A 17,852-nucleotide genomic window follows, 5' to 3' on the forward strand; every position below is an offset into this window, starting at 1 on the left:
TCTTTACCAAAAATCTGATGTTTACTCCACCTTCATCTATTTTCAAACCCTCGTTGAAAAACAATTCCAATCCTCTATCCGTACCTTATATACTGATAATGGTGGGGAATATGTTAAACTAAAACCATACCTATTTCAAGAAGTAATTAGTTTGCTCACCTCACCACCTCATACACCCCAACACTTTGCCGTAGTTAAATGTAAACACTGTTATCTTACTGAACTTGCTCGATCTCTACTCCATTATGCTCACCTTCCTTTCAACTTTTGGTCTTATGCCTTTCAAATGGCGGCATATCTTATCAAATGCCAAACTCTATCCTCCACTTTTCTAGATTCTCCCTACTCTTTTATGTTTGAACACTCTCCAAACTACCTCAAACTTAAAGTATTTGGTTGTGCCTGTTTTTCGTAGCTTAAACCATACACTGCTCGTAAATTAGGCCTCGATCAAAGTTGTGTATCTTCGTAGGGTATTCTCCAAACTAGAGTGCTTACAAATGTTTTGAATCTGAATCCAAATGACTATATATCTCCAGACATGTTAATTTTTATGAAGATTAATTTTCATCCTACATTGAACCAACAATCTTAACACCCCCTCACTACCAACACCTCCACTTCCGCACCTGCATCCTTAGTTGTTCTTTAAGACAGCATTACTATACCACTTCCTCCACAACCTATTCATGTTTCTCCTTCAGAACCTACACTCACCTCTCACGACACCCACCCTAACACCTCGGGCTCACCAAACCATGAGAAAACCCCCCACCTCTTCGCACATATGCAATGACTGCACGTTCACGAAATAACATATTCAAACCCAATCAACTTCATCTCACCACGACCCATACTATCCTGCCTCCCTTGGAACCAAAAACTATCAAAACAACCCTTGCACATCCTAAATGGAAATCTGCTATGCAAGATAAATATCAAGCTCTTGTCCAACAAAACACCTGGACCCTCGTTCCTCCTTATCCTTCACTTAAACCTATTGGCTCTAAGTGACTTTTTCACCTCAAATATCATCCTAATGGTATTATTGCTCGCTACAAGGCCCGTCTTGATGCATAGGATTTTACTCAAAGAGTCAGTATCGACTATCACAATACATTTAGCCCTTTCATAAAATCTGTCACCATCAAGATTGTCTTAACAATCTATTATATCTAAGCCCATGTAATCAGGCCCAAAACCCAGTTGTTTGAATTAAGTCCATCTATGGACTTAACCAGGCCTCGAGGGCTTAGTACACTGCTCTAAGCAATTGTCTCTTAACCTTCGGTTTCATTAAATCTTTTGTTGATACCTCTCTTTTCATCTTCCGGGATCAACATCTATCATGTATATATTAGTATATGCTGATGATTTGATACTAACACGAATACATCTCTTTTTGCACAAGGTCACAACAGCTCTAGCAAAGACCTTCTCCCTCATAGACCTAGGGGATTTATCTTATTTTTTGGGCATTGAGGTTGCAGTCACTCCTACTGGCTTATTCCTGTCTCAACAGAAATACCTCAGTGATCTCCTCGAAAAGACTCAAATGGAAGGTGCTAAACCTGTGGCAACACCTCTGCCTGCTTACCACCAGCAGTACCAACGACACTCCACTACCAGATCTCACTCCGTATGACAAAATTTTTGACAATTTGCAGTACTTGAACCTCACAAGACTGGATATCATTTTTATAATAAACCGCCTGGCTCAATTCATGAATAAACCCACTGATATTCACTAGACTCTGGTAAAATGCATGCTCAGATATCTTAAAGGTACTTTATGTTCAGGTATCATCATCAACAAATCCCCTCGCCTCCAACCCAGTGCCTATTCAGACTCCGACTAGGGAGGTCACCCTGATGATTGCTTGTCAACCGTGGTTTGATTCGAGTTCAAAAGATTCACACTGACCATCAGCTAACTGATCTACTCACAAAGTCTCTTCTCAAAACGCGGTTCTCTTGGCTCTGCTCCAAGATTGGTGTTACTCGCCCAACACCTCACTGTTAATAAGAAACAGGCCTCTCAAACAAAACAGACCCAAGAGTAATGGTCCTCGTTAGAAAACCCTCATAGTCTATTATATCCAAGCCCATGTAATCAGGCCCAAAACCTAGTTGTTTGAATTAAGTTCGTTGCGTCAACGGTCTTTTTTACTGTGTCTCTCTTTTACTGTGTCAGTATGTTCAGTAAACTGGCCTGTCAGCCTTTGCCTTATAGTCGTTGAGCTCTTCTTTATATTGTAGTCTTTGTTTATTGTTCAAGTTAATGAAAATACTGAATTCATATCTTCTTAGATGTGACGTACAAAATATAACAAGATCAAATATCGTAACCTAATAAATGCATTTTCTAGGCCGAAGGGTCTAGGAGAACAAATTCGTGCATGCTAGTATGGGCTAGCCCAAAACAGACAATATCTACAAGGCCCCAATGGAAAGCGGTTGTTACGAAATATATACAAATTGAGTTTATTTATATTTCATAAGATATAAGTTCTATAATTATATATGAAAACAAATCAACTAAAATATTGACATTTTTTAAAAAATTATTAAAATACAACTCAACTACCATTTATTCAACTAAACCACAATATATGTGTTTCTTAACTAGGGTTGTCATTGGTCAGTTTTGATCGATTATTATAGGTCATTTTACCGGGGCTGAAAATTAAGTTATTTTGCATATTGAAAACCAAAAATCAACTGTTACTAAACTTTTTCACGAAAAACCAACCACAAAGTGTCGGCCGGTCTTCGATTAAACTTTGAGGAAGAGTTAAGGAGTCTGGTTGACCCTTTGTTTGGCTTGTTCCCACTCTTTCTTCTCCACATCGTTAGCGGATGGTGAATTGTTTTGCTCAGAATAAAAAAGGACAAGTGACTTGTCTATAGCCTCCTCAAATGACACTATCAATCACAGTACAAATATAAAATACTCCATAGATTATGGAAGGACTTAGTTTTATAGAGATAAAAATGAGAGTATCCTGATAAGAGCACTTGTCTAGTCAAATAACAAGTGCTAACAATCCATCATACATGGAATGAAATCATGTTAATAAGGTCACTCGCAACATAATTAAGGGACATTTCAGAGTTGTGACCAAAAAGATCAGCCCTAGAAATCGCTAAGAAACTCTGCAATCCCTAACTCCAGAATCCACGCCTCTAATATAATTCAACCTAAACAACAAACTTATCAGTGTCTCGTTCACCTTCAATCTCTCCTTCGAATCCTTCTTCATCAACTCAACGTACATTGATCTTATAATATTTATTAACTGAATATAATTAATTCGGTCGGTTTGATTTTAACCGAATGGTTTTAAAAATATTTAAAATTGACCATCATTTTTTCTTTTGCAAGAAAACCGAATGGTCAAATTTTTTTTATAAATATTAATAGAATCGTCCTAACGATTGGTTTGGTTGGTCGGATCGTTAATTCGAATTTTTTTGACAGCAGCCGTATTCGTAATGTCTCTATTTTTCATAGCAAGTACATTATATAATTATCAAAACTTGTACAAATTACTTCATTGTGATCAATTGTAGACATTTGCAACTTCAACTTGCCATTGAGGTTTACAATATATACTTGACGGTGATTCTTCCAATGAAGGGTAAGAAGGTTTCATGTATTAATATCTACCTTTCTTATAAAAAAAGTGACAACATATAATAGCATAAAAAGTGGTCACATATAGTAGTATAACAAAATTGTCACATATAATATAAAATTGAAATAAAAGAACTATGTATCCGGGCTTTTGGTTGGGTTGGGCCAAGTACTCCTTTTGGAACTTGGAAGCGTTCAAACGGGAATTCGAATAATCTCCTTTACCTTTATGGCTTTATTATCGGCAAAAGAGTACTTTTCATCCCTCAACTATTGGTCGGGTTTCATTTTCGTCCCTTAGCTTTTTTTCTTCCCTTTTTCGTCCCCCAACTATGGGAAAGTACCATGTTTATCCCTCGAATAAATCTGGCCATTGAAAAATCCTACGTGGCATCATGTTATTCGTCAGATCAGGTTTTTTTCAACCTCAATATTACTTGAAAGGACGAAAATGATACTTTTCAATAGTTGAGGGACATAAATGGGAGAAAAAAAAGCTTAGGGACAAAAATGAAACTTGCCCCATAGTTGAGGGACGAAAAGTATCTTTTTGCCCTTTATTATCCTAATATCCTTTTTTTTTTTTTTGGCTTCTACAAAACCGGCAAAATTTCATTTGCATGACTGGAAAAGGAAAACCAATCACTCACTTAAAACACGCACACACATCACTCGTCGCCACCTCGCCAGCTTTTGCTTTCCTTATATACGAAACGCATTGTGAGCACTTTCATTTCATCGAGCACCTCTCTCTCTTCTGTCTCCCCGTGCTTATTCTGATCTTTTTCAGCTTTCGTATCAGAAAATGGTGATGTTCAAGGTTTCTCGTGTGGAGACGACGCCGTACGATGGCCAAAAGCCTGGCACTTCTGGTCTCCGTAAGAAGGTCTGCTTTGTTTTTCTGTTTTTGAAATATGATCATCTGGTTCAGTTCAATCCGGTTGCTGTTTTTCGAGATTTGCTTTTCTCTGCGCATTAGTTCAGCTCGGATCGGTCATGTTCAATCATTTTGCACTGCTATTCCAAATCGAAGTGTATAGATGTACATTTGATCCATTGTTGCGAATTGCATCGGGGTATGAATTTGTTCGATTTAATAATTTATTGAATTTGATCTCGTTAATGCTCACTGAAATGGGTACTGTGAGTTGTTTGGATCATAAACGCTTGTTGTCACTTAAACCGAAATTTTCTTGCTTTTATGAGATTTATACTGATCTACACTTTATTTGGGTAACATAATGAAGGTTGTGAGTCTATTACCCGATTTTCTTGTCATCAATTAACGATTAGATGTAAATATCTTTTTTTTGTTGTCCGGATTTTCCTGATGACTATTGTAATAACGAAATTTTAGATTGAGTTTTAAATGTGAATAATGCTTTTGTAGTCATGGATTTGGACTTCAAGCTGATGGTGTTGTAGCATTCAATTACTGAGGAAAGTTGTATAACGCATAGTTACTTGTAGATCATACATGCTTATTACTTTTCCAAATTAAGACCTATGAATTTGAACCATGAAGTCATTGATGTCACATATGTTATTATGTTTCTGCATTGCAGATTCTTTTTCACTGCATTTTTGTCTGTACGACATTTAATTTGTTGCCTTTGACACATAAATGTAGCAATTATATGCTCTTGAGCTATTGACCACGTTATTATATTTAATATTCCTATAAAGCCACCATACAAGCAAACATAAAGGTCATAGGTTCAACTTCTGGAAACAAGTCTCTCCACATATTATGTAGGGGTTGCGCGATGCCTACATCCTCCTTATCCACTGTAGGAGCCTTGTTCATGGGACATGAGTTGTTTACCTTTTTTAATAAAGCCACCATGGCCTATGGCCCTATGGTTCATTGGTTTGATCATAATGGTTAGGGTCTTCTTCTCACATTATATATTGCTATGGTGGCTGCACCTCTTTCAGGTGAAAGTTTTCATCCAACCGCACTACTTGCAAAACTTTGTTCAGTCGACATTCAATGCCCTTTCAGCAGAAAAAGTCAGAGGTAGGATTTGCCATTTTAATGTAGGATACTTGAACAATTCAAGATGGTTGTGTTAATGTTTACCTATCTTCTCTTGCATGACCTGTTGAATTTATTGTGGGGAACTTCAGGCTTTTGAGGCATACATTTTGAATTGAGCCTTTGTTTGGGTTGATGCCAGGAGGGTGCATGTTTAAGCACAGCCTTGAGGCTCAACTAACATGAGATCAGGCCTCCTTTATGGAGGATGTTGATTTGCTTATGACTGCCTTGCCTTGCCATTTTGAGGCGAAAATTATTCTCGTAATTTTAGTTCAGTTTTTTTCTCATTTAAACAAAAAGGTATAGATCTGGCTTTGGCTATGTCATTTTGGGTTATGTGATTCACGCATGGCCCAACCTGGGCCTGTTGATAAAAGTATCCACCCCAAAAATATGCTTTTAACCAATTGTTATTAGTTTCATTGAGTGTTGCCATTCCCTCATCACCACTTTTGACTTTTGTCCACCATTTCATCTACCTTGCACAATGAAGACTGTGTTCCGACTTTTTTTTTTTGAATGTGCAAGAGGGAGAGTTGCAAAAAAGAGCTTGTGAAGATTGTTCCAACTTCCACGTTGTATAGACAAATTGTATGTAACACAACCCACCTCTGAATAGTGAAAATAAATGGTCAGAAAGATTCCATCAGCTTATTTAACCCCTTATTACAATATTTTGTGATTCAGATCTACCAATACTGAGACATACTTCTTTGATCTTTTACTAATATTTGATGTCTATTATCTCAGTGATTGTGCTCTATTTAAGACTTTAAGTAATCTTAGTGAATTGTTTTTGCTTCTTCCTCCTGTTGAATGCTTAAGGGATGCCCACTCATTAGCGTTAAACTTATACTTCTTCTAAATTTTTTATTCTGTACTTTCCTTCGCTCTCTTTTCTTTGTTGGAGTGATTATGCCATTCATTGCTCATTTGTCCAGGTGCAACTCTCGTTGTTTCTGGTGATGGCCGCTATTTCTCGAAGGATGCCATTCAGGTATTGTTTTGTACTATTTTATGTAATGCTGGATTGTATGAACTGTCTGCAACACTTGATGGCTCGTTAGTGTCCCCCCGTAATTTTTTTTTTTTTTAGTTTCTTATCTACATATAATTGGACCACCAAACTCTTGTTGATAAATGGGGAGCTAAAGAGTTGGAGATTCATATTCAGGGTTATCAATCTGATATGTTCCATTCATTATGCATTCCCAAGTTTTATGGATTGTGTGCCTCAAGATGTTATTCCCATTATTCATATGCCTTTTCCTGTAAGAAAGTATATTTTTATGGTTTTCCCTATAAACTCTGGGATATGTTTTTTTATTTTTTATTTTTTTATGGATTTTCTGGCTAGAAAACAAACTTGCAACTTCTTCAAGCTCTGAGTTTCTTTGTCTCCAATAACAATTTCAACCTTTTCAACTTTTTAAATATATAACATTGGGTATTTCTTGTATATAAGAAAGGAGAGAATTATGGTAGAGCTCAAGAATGATGAGCATGGATTTCTTTTTATTCAATAAATATTCTAACGTGCCAATTACAGTATGTTATATATCAACGGTCTGATGAAAAGTGAAAAGTTTTTATGTTAACCACCCTAATATTTGAGAACTTGGATACTTGGTAAACTTATCAAAATTTGGTAAATATGGAAATTGTATTTGCTCCTTTTTTGCCCAAAATTACTGTCCATGTTGTTATAGTCTTTGGAAGATTGAACGCCATTTTATATATGTATTCCTAGATATTGAATGTGGTTTTATTTATGACCCATACTTTGTGGTTGTTCATTTGGTGGTGAGCTTTATTGACTTTTTGGCGCATGGTTTGGCTTTTAGGGCTGAACCTTTTTCCATTTTATAAGTTGGATTGGAGGTTGAGACATAAACCTGGTACACTTCATACAATTGTGTGGGATGTTATAGGAGTATTTAGCAACCGTCCTCGGCTTATAAGGTCATGACTGATGAGTGCGAGCTTCGTGTCTCAAAATGGAGCTCTTTGATCTAAAATTCACATAACCATGGAGTTCTGCATGACTAGATTTGGCTCCTTTCATGCTTGTGCTTTGGAGTTGAGCTGATGAATCCCCTCCTTCCCCCTCACACACCCACTCCAAAAAAATGCTATGCTTGCCTTAAAGTAGAAAAATATTGTTTTTGCATCACTTTTTCTTCTCTCTTTTCCATTGTGTGCCTGTGGGCGATAGGAAATTCTTGATTCTTATGAATCTTATCCTACATATTCTTTATTCATCTTGCCTGTCAAACCTGTCATGCCTTGGTCAAAAAAATTTCGCTGAAATTTGCAGATCATAACTAAGATGGCAGCTGCAAATGGTGTAAGACGTGTTTGGATTGGTCAAAATGGACTGCTTTCAACTCCAGCCGTATCAGCTGTGATTCGAGAAAGAGTTGGTGTAGATGTAAGTTCTTTTGCATCGAGTTGTAAGTTCTTTGGCACTGAGTTTCCACTTCTGGTTTTGTTTTTAATTCCAGTTCCTGATGTTAGTCTCTCTGTATGTCTTGCTGTGTGTTCTTGACTGCCTTGCCTGATCTCATTATATTGCTAATGGCTGACTGATTAGACAGTGATACTGGTTTTGTGAACTTTAATATCAGGGATCCAGGGCGACAGGAGCATTTATATTGACTGCAAGTCACAATCCGGGTGGTCCTCATGAGGTAGATACGTGCCATTGTGAGTTGTGTTTATTCACAATTCCTTGTGTAGCTTGTTATATTTAACATTTAGCACCCCATTTTTCACAATCTTAATTTCTTGGTGATAGGGAAGGCAATGCAATTTCACCCAAAGGTCTTGATATAATATGCTTATGTGTTATCAATATTTATGTAGACTTGGTAAATAATTTATCTTTGAATGCCTAACTTAGTGGTTTTTTAAAAGATTTCTTCCTGCATTAAATGGGAATTATTCTGTGAAATTCAATTTTTATATTTAGATGTGTGGGCATAATGGACTGATAGAATATAAAAGGAGTCATTATATTATAGGCCCACATGGTTTCAATATCAGAGGCATACGGGTTGAGTTGATGAGTGTAATCCTTGCGGTTAATTTGTTATAAACAGGGCTCATTCCTCTGTTTACGTGATTTTGCCTCTTTTGACTTCTTAATGTTACATCATTTACATTTTACTGGATGAAATTTGTTAAGTTTGTCCCAATAATGTAATGGTTAAATAATTCTGCCTCTGCAAGATTTCATTCCCAGAGCAAATAAATGAAGCTGCTATTTGCAGTTGATTTATTGAAATTTATAAGGTTGTACCGTTGTAGAAATTATGTATCTCGTAAAACTTACATCCACATAATAGATTTATTGAAGGCCAGATAATTGGGAAGTATGGCTGCATATGGTGTATTTTAATTAGTAATGAGTAATTTTGTCATTTTCTGTTAAATAGTAAGGATGTCTGGTTTTCGGTTTATTTGGATATATTTCTCAACACTATGGCTTGGGATTTCAATTCCACAACCTTGTTTCTGTTTCAATATTGCAGGACTTTGGAATAAAATATAACATGGAAAATGGTGGACCTGCTCCTGAGGGAATCACGGATAAGATATATGAGAACACTAAAACTATCAAGGAGTACTTAATTGCAGAAGATCTTTCTGATGTATCTCTTCATACCTAAGTGCCTTTCGTTTATTCCTCTTTAAATTTCAAGTGTACACGTAACGTTTTTAAGTTATATTCTTCTCTACAAATTTTAAATGTTCCAGGTAGATATCAGCACAACCGGTGTCACCAGCTTTAGCGGGCCTGAGGGACAGTTTGATGTTGATGTTTTTGATTCAGCAAGTGACTATGTGAAGTTGATGAAGTAGGCCCTTTTTCCCCCTTCAAAACCTGCTTGTTCTCTTCTTTCTATTGTATGTGAAGCATGTCTCGAGGAATGCTTCTCTCTCCCTATCTTGCATTAGAGTTAATAGTTATTGAAAGTCAATTTAGTTTCTGACTTATTTACTCCTCTGACATCTTTCTATATTGTTATCAACATATCAATGAGTGCTTGTGTGTTTGCAATCTTAGTCATGCCGGAGATGATGTTGTAGTGTTCATTTATCTCCACAGCTACTTTCTTTTTTCTTTTGGAGACTTTATCATCCAAATATAATCCATACAAATTCCGTACAACGCACTTTCTTACATCATAATTATCATCGAGCCTTTAGACCAAAAATTTGGGGTCGACTGCATGAGTCTGATAAAATCAATGGGAATTCACTACGTGTATTCGTTTTCGACCCCTAGTGCAAACCTCTTGTGATGAGAAACTCCTATGTAACTCCTTCATTAGTCCAAACATTATTTATGACTCATTCATACAAATCCTTGATCATAATAATATGCTTAATGGAGACACTTCTCTTCTCTAAAATCCATCACATTACTTCCTTATGCACCCTATCATATGCATTCTCCAAGTTTATAAATACTAAATGAGGGTCTTTTTCTTTTGTCTATATTTTTCTACAAGACTCAATAAATTATTGCCTCCATTGTGAATCGTTCTGGCAGAAAATCAAATTGGTTTGCAGAGATTGTAGATATTGATTTCAATATCCGTTCTACAACTCTTTCCCAAAGTTTCAATATGTGGCTCATAAGCTTGATGCCCCTATAATTATCACAATTTTAGATCTCATTTGTTCTTGTATATAGGTAGTATAGCGATTATTCTCCATTCATTAGACATCCTACGAGTCTTAATAATTTGATTAAATAGTTTAGTTAGTGATAAATAGATGCACGTCTCCTACGCATTTCTGCACTTCAATTGGAATTCCATCCGGTCCCATAGCTTTACCCCTCTTGCATTCTCTTTAAGGCTTCCTTCACTTCAGTCACCCTAATACGTCTTATATACCAAAAATCCCTATTCACTAGAGATATATGGAGATCTTCAATGTTCCCTTCGTGGCCGCCATTAAGCAGCTCATTGAAGTAATTTCTCCTCCTCTTGTTAATTTACACGTCTTTCACAAAGACTCTATCATCGATATCTTTGATGCATTTTACATGATTTAGGTCCCTAGCTTTTCTTTCTCGTGCTGGAGCTAGCTTACAAATATTTTTTTCTCCATCTCTTGTATCTAACTTGTTATGTAACTCAATACATTTTTTTATGACGTTTCTCCCCTGTAATCTTCTTAGTTTCTTTCGTGGCTACTTTGTACGTTTCATAACTATCATCATCTCTACCACTATGTAACTTCTTATAACATTCTCTCTTAGTCCTAATTGTTTTTTTAACATTCTCATTCCACCACCAATTTCTTTGCCTTTAGGTGTAGGGCCTTTCGACTCACCAAATATCTCTTTTGCTATTTGTTAGATACAAGCCGCCATCTCTCCCCACAAGAAGTTTGTTTCTCCAACTAAACCCCAATTTGCATTCTTAAGTAAATTTTCCCTGAAAGTTGTAGTTCTCTCCTTTTAGATCCCATGCCCTAATTTTATACTATCATGCTACTATACTTTCTTCTAGGTCATTTCGTAAAACATATGTCCACCACTACCATTTTTATGTTATGTAGTTAGACTCTCCCGCGGAATCACTTTATAGTACTTACAAAGTCTGCTATCTATCGTTCGCATAAGAATGAAATCATCTGGGTAGAGTTATGCCTACTCCTAAAGGCAATTAAATGTGATTCTCTCTTATTAAATCAGGTATTTACTAGACACAAGTACTATGATACCGCAAACTCTAAAATAGCTTCTTATCTTATTTCTATCCCCAAACCTACCCTCCAAGTACACTTTCAAAGTTTTCACTCTCTCTCCATTTAGATCACCTACTAAAAATATTTTCCACCTACTTGGAATGCCATAAACAATCTCATTGAGGTTCTCCCAAAATTCTTTCTTGGTATTTTCATCTAATCCTATTTGTAAGGTGTAATAACTTATGACATTAATTATCTTTTTCCCTAGCACCAATTTAGCTATTAAGATCATATCGCCTTTAATTTTTTTTTCTATACAACATTTTCTTTCAGTTCGCTATCTATTATTATACCTACGTCATTTCTATTTCTATCCATTCTAGTGTACCATAATTTATAACCTGTGTTTTTAATCTCGCTATATTTTTCACCAACCCATTTATTCTCCTATAAACACATTATGTTAACCCTACGTCCAATCACAGTGTTAACTAGGTCAGTTAATTTGCTTACAAGTGACCCCATGTTCCAAGTGTTTATCCTAATCTACCCTCAAAATATAATATATTTCTCTGTCACCTATAATCATGGATAGCTTTTTTAGTCCCCATCCATCCATAACGGGGAACTCTTGCCTATGTCTCACCTCATCCAGGCGCCGATGTAGCGTGTCGCTTGTGGGGACACCCTAGCATGCCCTTACTCGTTTATCACTACACCCGGGGTCCGATGCAGCGCGTTGCTAGACCCGTGCCAGCCCTTGCTCATTTTATTGCGGCATTCGGGTTCCAATGCAAAGCATTGCGTCCAGGGAATGTCCCAACGATTTCTCATTTCGACTCATGTTCATAGGTTTGACAAAGTTTTATGCTGGCTGTTGACCCACTGCAACCCTCTTTCTTTATCCGGGTTTAGGACCGGTTGCAATTGAAATATATTTAATACAACGCACTTTCTTACAATTGAAATATATTTAATTACCTATACACATTCCCCCCAAAGAACTTTGAGGTAAAAAAAAATTTGTTTTTCTCGATTATATTGTTCTGAGTAGAATTTATTCTTTTGAAGAAATTGGTTTTGTCATGGAAATACTAAGGGAAATATTCTGTTGAAAAATAATTTTGTAGAAGTTGGTATAGTTTTAGGTTTTCAAATAGAAATATTGAAAGAGAAGTCATGTTTTTCCCTTTGATTGCCGTTGTTCTATTTCGTTACTGAAAATTACAGGGCCTTTCTGGGGCATTTTTCTTTTTTGTTCCAAAAAATCATCAATTATATTTTTACATTTGTGCAGGTCAATCTTTGACTTTGAATCCATCCGGAAGCTACTTACATCTCCAAAATTCACCTTCTGGTAATGCAGCTATGTTCTTATTTTCATTTTTTGTTTTTTTTTGGCAACATATTGCTTGTTTCGTTTAATGATATGGCTACCAATTATCTTGTTGAAGTTATGATGCACTGCATGGAGTCGGTGGAGCTTATGCAAAACCAATTTTCGTAGAAGAGCTCGGTGCACAAGAGCGCTCATTGTTGAACTGCACTCCCAAGGTTTTATTGTGTGATAATAATTTTTTGTCCTTGATGATGAATGAGCTCACTTTACTCCCTGTACTTTCATGTTTATCTTATGCACAAATGTCTTATCAGCTCTAGTTTGTGCGTGAATGTTTATATTATCCTTTTATGTGCATGACATGTGCAAACAGGAGGACTTTGGGGGAGGACATCCAGATCCTAATCTGACTTATGCCAAGGAGTTGGTTGCCCGGATGGGATTGGGAAAATTAGATTCTGAAAGTGAACCTCCAGAGTTTGGTGCTGCAGCTGATGGTGATGCAGATCGTAATATGATCCTTGGTAAAAGGTAGAGTGTTTTTTAAAAACTATTTCCTGATTATAATTACTCACATCTAAAACATCTTTGTTTAACTCTTGCTTTAGGTTTTTTGTTACTCCATCCGACTCTGTTGCCATCATTGCAGCAAATGCAGTTGAAGCGATACCATATTTCTCTGCTGGTCTGAAGGGGGTTGCCAGGTTCCATACTACCCTCAGTTCTTTGTTCTTCTTTGATCCTTTTTGCTGTATTTCTTAATATGCTAGGGTGCTTACATTTGATAACTATTTTAATCCTCATTCCATCTCTTTCAAAAAGTTTCATGAATCATGGAGCTATGGGTAGCAATTTATTAGGCGATGCATTTCACAGTTTTCAAGTGCTATTTTTTTAATTTCTTTTTCCTGAAATCTTATTATAATTTATTGTTTTTACTACTTGTAGGAGCATGCCAACATCAGCAGCTCTTGATGTTGTGGCTAAACATCTGAATTTGAAATTTTTTGAGGTATTCTGCTTTGCAAGATCTCCCATAATTGTTTTCTCATGAAACTGCTATTTGCGGGATAATCTAATTATTTGCAATTCAATGACAGGTGCCCACTGGTTGGAAGTTTTTTGGTAATTTGATGGATGCTGGATTATGTTCAGTATGTGGAGAAGAAAGTTTTGGAACTGGTTGGTGTGCCATTTCAGATTATAAAGTGAAAATGAACCAATTTACGTCATGATTTTCAAGAAATGTGTACAGAGCTGTCTCTAATGATTTCATCTCTTGACAGGCTCAGACCATATACGTGAGAAAGATGGAATTTGGGCAGTTCTGGCTTGGCTATCCATACTTGCCCACAAAAATAAGGGGAAGCTTGATGGAGATAAACTTGTCAGTGTTGAAGATATAGTTCGCCAGCATTGGGCTACATATGGTCGCCACTACTATACTCGATATGACTATGAGGTATGCTATACTCTTAATGTTTTTATTTATATTTTTTAAAAATCTTGGATTGTCTCGTAATTGGTTGAAGTTGTTTCTTGAAGAATGTGGATGCAGGGGCTGCAAAGGAATTAATGGCACATTTGGTCAAACTGCAGTCTTCTCTTTCGGAAGTTAACGAGTATGTATAATTTGCTACTAGTACTGCCTTTTGGTATCAGCAATTTTATTCAATCTTTACTTTAAATCAAAGGGCATGCCGTTGCTGTCTTGGCTGGCAACAACAAATTGTAACAATAAATAAATAGATAATGAAATAAACCTATTATTTCCTGGTTGTTGTTAGCTTTTCTAATATTTTGATATTCTGAGTTTCGTATTGGTAGTTTTTCCATCTTGTAAGCATCTTTTAGACCACAGGTAGAGGCACCACTAGGAGTTACTTTAGAATGGTGTTCAAATTTGAATTGTTACCACCCAAAGGAATTCTTGAAACTTAAGACGTTTTCTTTATAAAATGGTGGTTTGAATTTCTGTCATCCAATTTAAAATTTTTATCAGGAAGCTAGAGCCACTTGTTGCAATTCATGTGAATGAGATCAAAAAGAAAGTCACCCAGAAACCAATAATCAGTAGCTCAGAGCCACCTAGTGTGGCAGGTGATCTAATGTTTTTTCTCCTGTAAAACCGTTTAATTAGGCAGTAATGTTTTAGACACGATGCTCATGCTCTGATTTCTTTGGGAATAACTTATAAATGTTATTTTCTGCAGTATTGTGAAGGGGATACGTTCTGACGTGGCAAAGGTTGTCCATGCGGATGAGTTCGAGTACAAGGATCCTGTTGATGGTTCTATCTCAAGGCACCAGGGTATTCGTTATTTGTTTGAGGATGGTTCTCGATTGGTTAGTTTACTCACTTTACTCTCTCATTGTTATAGTTGAGTGGAAACAACACCATTTGGAATTAGGGGATTGTATTTGGGTCACCATTTGGAATTAGGGGGATTGTATTTGGGAGAGCAATGCAAAGTGCTTCTTAAAGCTGAAATAAATTAGCATCCTAAATGGTTAGTTGATTTTAAAATTTTTTCTTTTAACTGGTGTTCATTGACCACACTTAAGTCGACTTGGTTTTCTGGAAAAAAATTTCAAAATTCTTTGCCCTCAAGGGTAACTGGGTAATATGCTACTTGAACCATACCTTATATTTTGGTTGGATTCTCATGTACACATCGTTGCATGTCTTTCTCCTTGGGAACAATTATCAAAATCATTAAAATTTTCTCATAGCACTCAGGCTATATATTTTGTCCCCATTGAACATTGCAGGTCTTCCGCCTCTCAGGGACTGGCTCAGAAGGTGCAACCATCCGTCTATACATCGAGCAGTATGAAAAGGATCCATTGAAAACTGGGAGGGAATCTCAAGAAGCACTTGCTCCTCTTGTGAGACACCCGTCACCTTTATCTACCCTGTCGATTTTCCAAAATTCTGAGTAAATTTTGTGGCTGACACTACGAGATTGAATTACAGGTGGAGGTTGCCCTCAAGCTCGCAAAGTTGCAGGAATTCACCGGACGATCTGCTCCAACCGTCATTACATAAATTTATACTGCCAGCTGGGAGTATAAATATCAAAAGGTCTTCTAAAACAACTAATAAGATCCATCTAGGCTTCCTAAGCATCTGCCACTGCAGCCTTCACAGAGGCGAGTATACTATAAATGAGTATTGTTTACTCAAAGTATAAGCGGATCTTTAACTTTTGTTACTCAAAAAAAAATTGAAGTTTTCTCGTAATTTATTACCAATATAATATTTTGACACTTCTTGAAAAAGGTAACTTTGATTAGAAATTTGTACTCATTCACATAAACCGCCACCCACAAAAACGGGTGCCCGGGGTCTGCTGTAAAAATTTTACAGCAGCCCACACTGGAATTGCATTGGTTGGACGGATTTGATCTGAGATCAAATCAAATGGCTAGGATTTTAAGAACCTAGAAATTTTAAATAAAACATCTCTCTCCTCTTTCACTCTTTGTTTTTACTCTTTCTTAAGTTCTTTCTTTGGTTTCTGTGTGGGTTTAGTGAGAGAATAAAATAGGATATTTTTGACCTTTAAAATGTCAGCCATCAGATTGAATTAGTTTACATCTGATCGTTGGTCGAAACTAAAGTATGGGTTGCTGTAAAATTTTTACAGAAGACCCCGGGCGCCCCACAAAATCGGGGTGCGGAAGAGAGAGTGCAGGGCTTTATATCGACTTCAGGTGTGATGCAGGATTTTAGTTTCATCAGCTCCTGTTTATAGTATTCTGTGTGTTTTTAAGATTTTTAAGGGCTCAAACTACGGACTTTGAATCCCTCGAAATTCTTTTTGGCCTCTTAGTTTTGTTGCTTGACAAAGTAATGGTTGAGCTCTTGGGTTGGCTGGTCCAGAACATTGAAAGCTGTTGATTTTTTTAAAAATCAAAATGCAATTATTTGGAGGGTCTTTGTGTGGTCGCTAATCAGTTTTATGTTTGAATTGGCCTGTGCCCGTCATTAAAATGGCCATATCTGGTTGTCTATCATATATCAAATCGAAACTTGTCAACTCTTTGGAATCGGTTGTCTATGATACATCAAATCGAAACTTGGTGTTGACAGGCGATGTCTTTAGGCACACTTAGGGCTCACCATTTGACCCGCGGGCTTAGGCCCGGCCCGAGCCTGAGCCCGGCCCGGCCCGAAAGTAGACCTAGCCTAGGTAGCCCGGCCCGACCCTTTGGGCGGGCCTGGGCTCCATTTTTTGGGTCGGGACCGGCCCGAAGCCCGACACCTCGGGTCAATTTTGGCCCGGCCCGAGCCCGAGCCCGACATTATTTATTTTTATATGTATATATTTACATATATATATATATACATACATATATATATACATACACAGGAATTCTCCTATGTGGACCAAAAGTGTGGACCAAGTTTGTGGACCAAAATCCAATGGTTGTAATCAATCACAACATAAGTGGGGGGCCACACATTTATTATGGGGCCCACCACATCTATGGTTGAAAAACAAGTCCACAAACTTGGTCCACACTTTTGGTCCACATAGGAGAATTTTTGTATGTATACATACATATATATATATATATTATATATATAATATATAATATATATGTGTATATATATATATTATTGTAATGTATGTGTATATATATATACACATAATACGTATATATTTCACCCTCTATAAAATATTGTTCAATTGTATAAAAATTAAAGCATAATTATGACATTAATCAATTGTAAGCAGGGATGACAATTTGTCCCCGATCCGATCCGATCCGACCTGTGCGGATTTAATCTCCAAAACCCTAAAGGCCCTAAACTCTAAACCCCAAAACCCTAAACCCCTAAACCCTAAAGGTCCTAAACCCTAAACCCTAAACCCTTAACCCTAAAGACCCTAAACCCTAAATGCCCTAAACCTAAAGATCTTAAATCCTAAAGGACCTAAACCCTAAACCTAAGCACTAACCCTAAAGCCATAATATGATCATTTACTCATAAATGTTGATAAAATCTTAAGACCCTAAGATTTAATAAAATAAGTATAAAATTAAACTATTTAAAACTATAGATGTGTATATTATAAAATTTAAAATCAATACTCATTAAGTAAAACTAAAATTAT

The 17,852-nt window shown here is 36.6% G+C and overlaps 1 protein-coding gene across 1 annotated transcript; it reads left to right on the plus strand.

Moving 5' to 3' along the window:
* The first annotated feature begins 4,249 nt into the window (after positions 1 to 4,249).
* Positions 4,250 to 16,008, plus strand: LOC120013588 (phosphoglucomutase, cytoplasmic). Its single transcript, XM_038865441.1, has 19 exons — positions 4,250 to 4,357; positions 4,440 to 4,523; positions 5,576 to 5,657; positions 6,620 to 6,675; positions 7,996 to 8,109; positions 8,306 to 8,368; positions 9,212 to 9,331; positions 9,438 to 9,538; positions 12,685 to 12,744; positions 12,842 to 12,941; positions 13,100 to 13,257; positions 13,335 to 13,430; positions 13,675 to 13,738; positions 13,827 to 13,908; positions 14,013 to 14,188; positions 14,272 to 14,348; positions 14,940 to 15,072; positions 15,499 to 15,615; positions 15,704 to 16,008. The coding sequence occupies exons 2-19, from the start codon at positions 4,443 to 4,445 to the stop codon at positions 15,773 to 15,775; spliced, it is 1,752 nt and encodes a 583-aa protein (XP_038721369.1). The 5' UTR covers positions 4,250 to 4,357; positions 4,440 to 4,442; the 3' UTR covers positions 15,776 to 16,008.
* Positions 16,009 to 17,852: the final 1,844 nt, after the last annotated feature.

Source organism: Tripterygium wilfordii, chromosome 13 (assembly GCF_013401445.1).
Source record: "Tripterygium wilfordii isolate XIE 37 chromosome 13, ASM1340144v1, whole genome shotgun sequence".
NCBI lineage: Eukaryota > Viridiplantae > Streptophyta > Magnoliopsida > Celastrales > Celastraceae > Tripterygium > Tripterygium wilfordii.

Excerpts from the sequence above, each read along its gene's own strand:
- LOC120013588 (XM_038865441.1), top strand. The coding sequence starts at position 4,443 with ATGGTGATGTTCAAGGTTTCTCGTGTGGAGACGACGCCGTACGATGGC. Across the intron at positions 8,369-9,211 it reads ATCCGGGTGGTCCTCATGAG|GACTTTGGAATAAAATATAA; the intron begins GTAGATACGTGC and ends TCAATATTGCAG. Across the intron at positions 15,616-15,703 it reads AAGAAGCACTTGCTCCTCTT|GTGGAGGTTGCCCTCAAGCT; the intron begins GTGAGACACCCG and ends ATTGAATTACAG.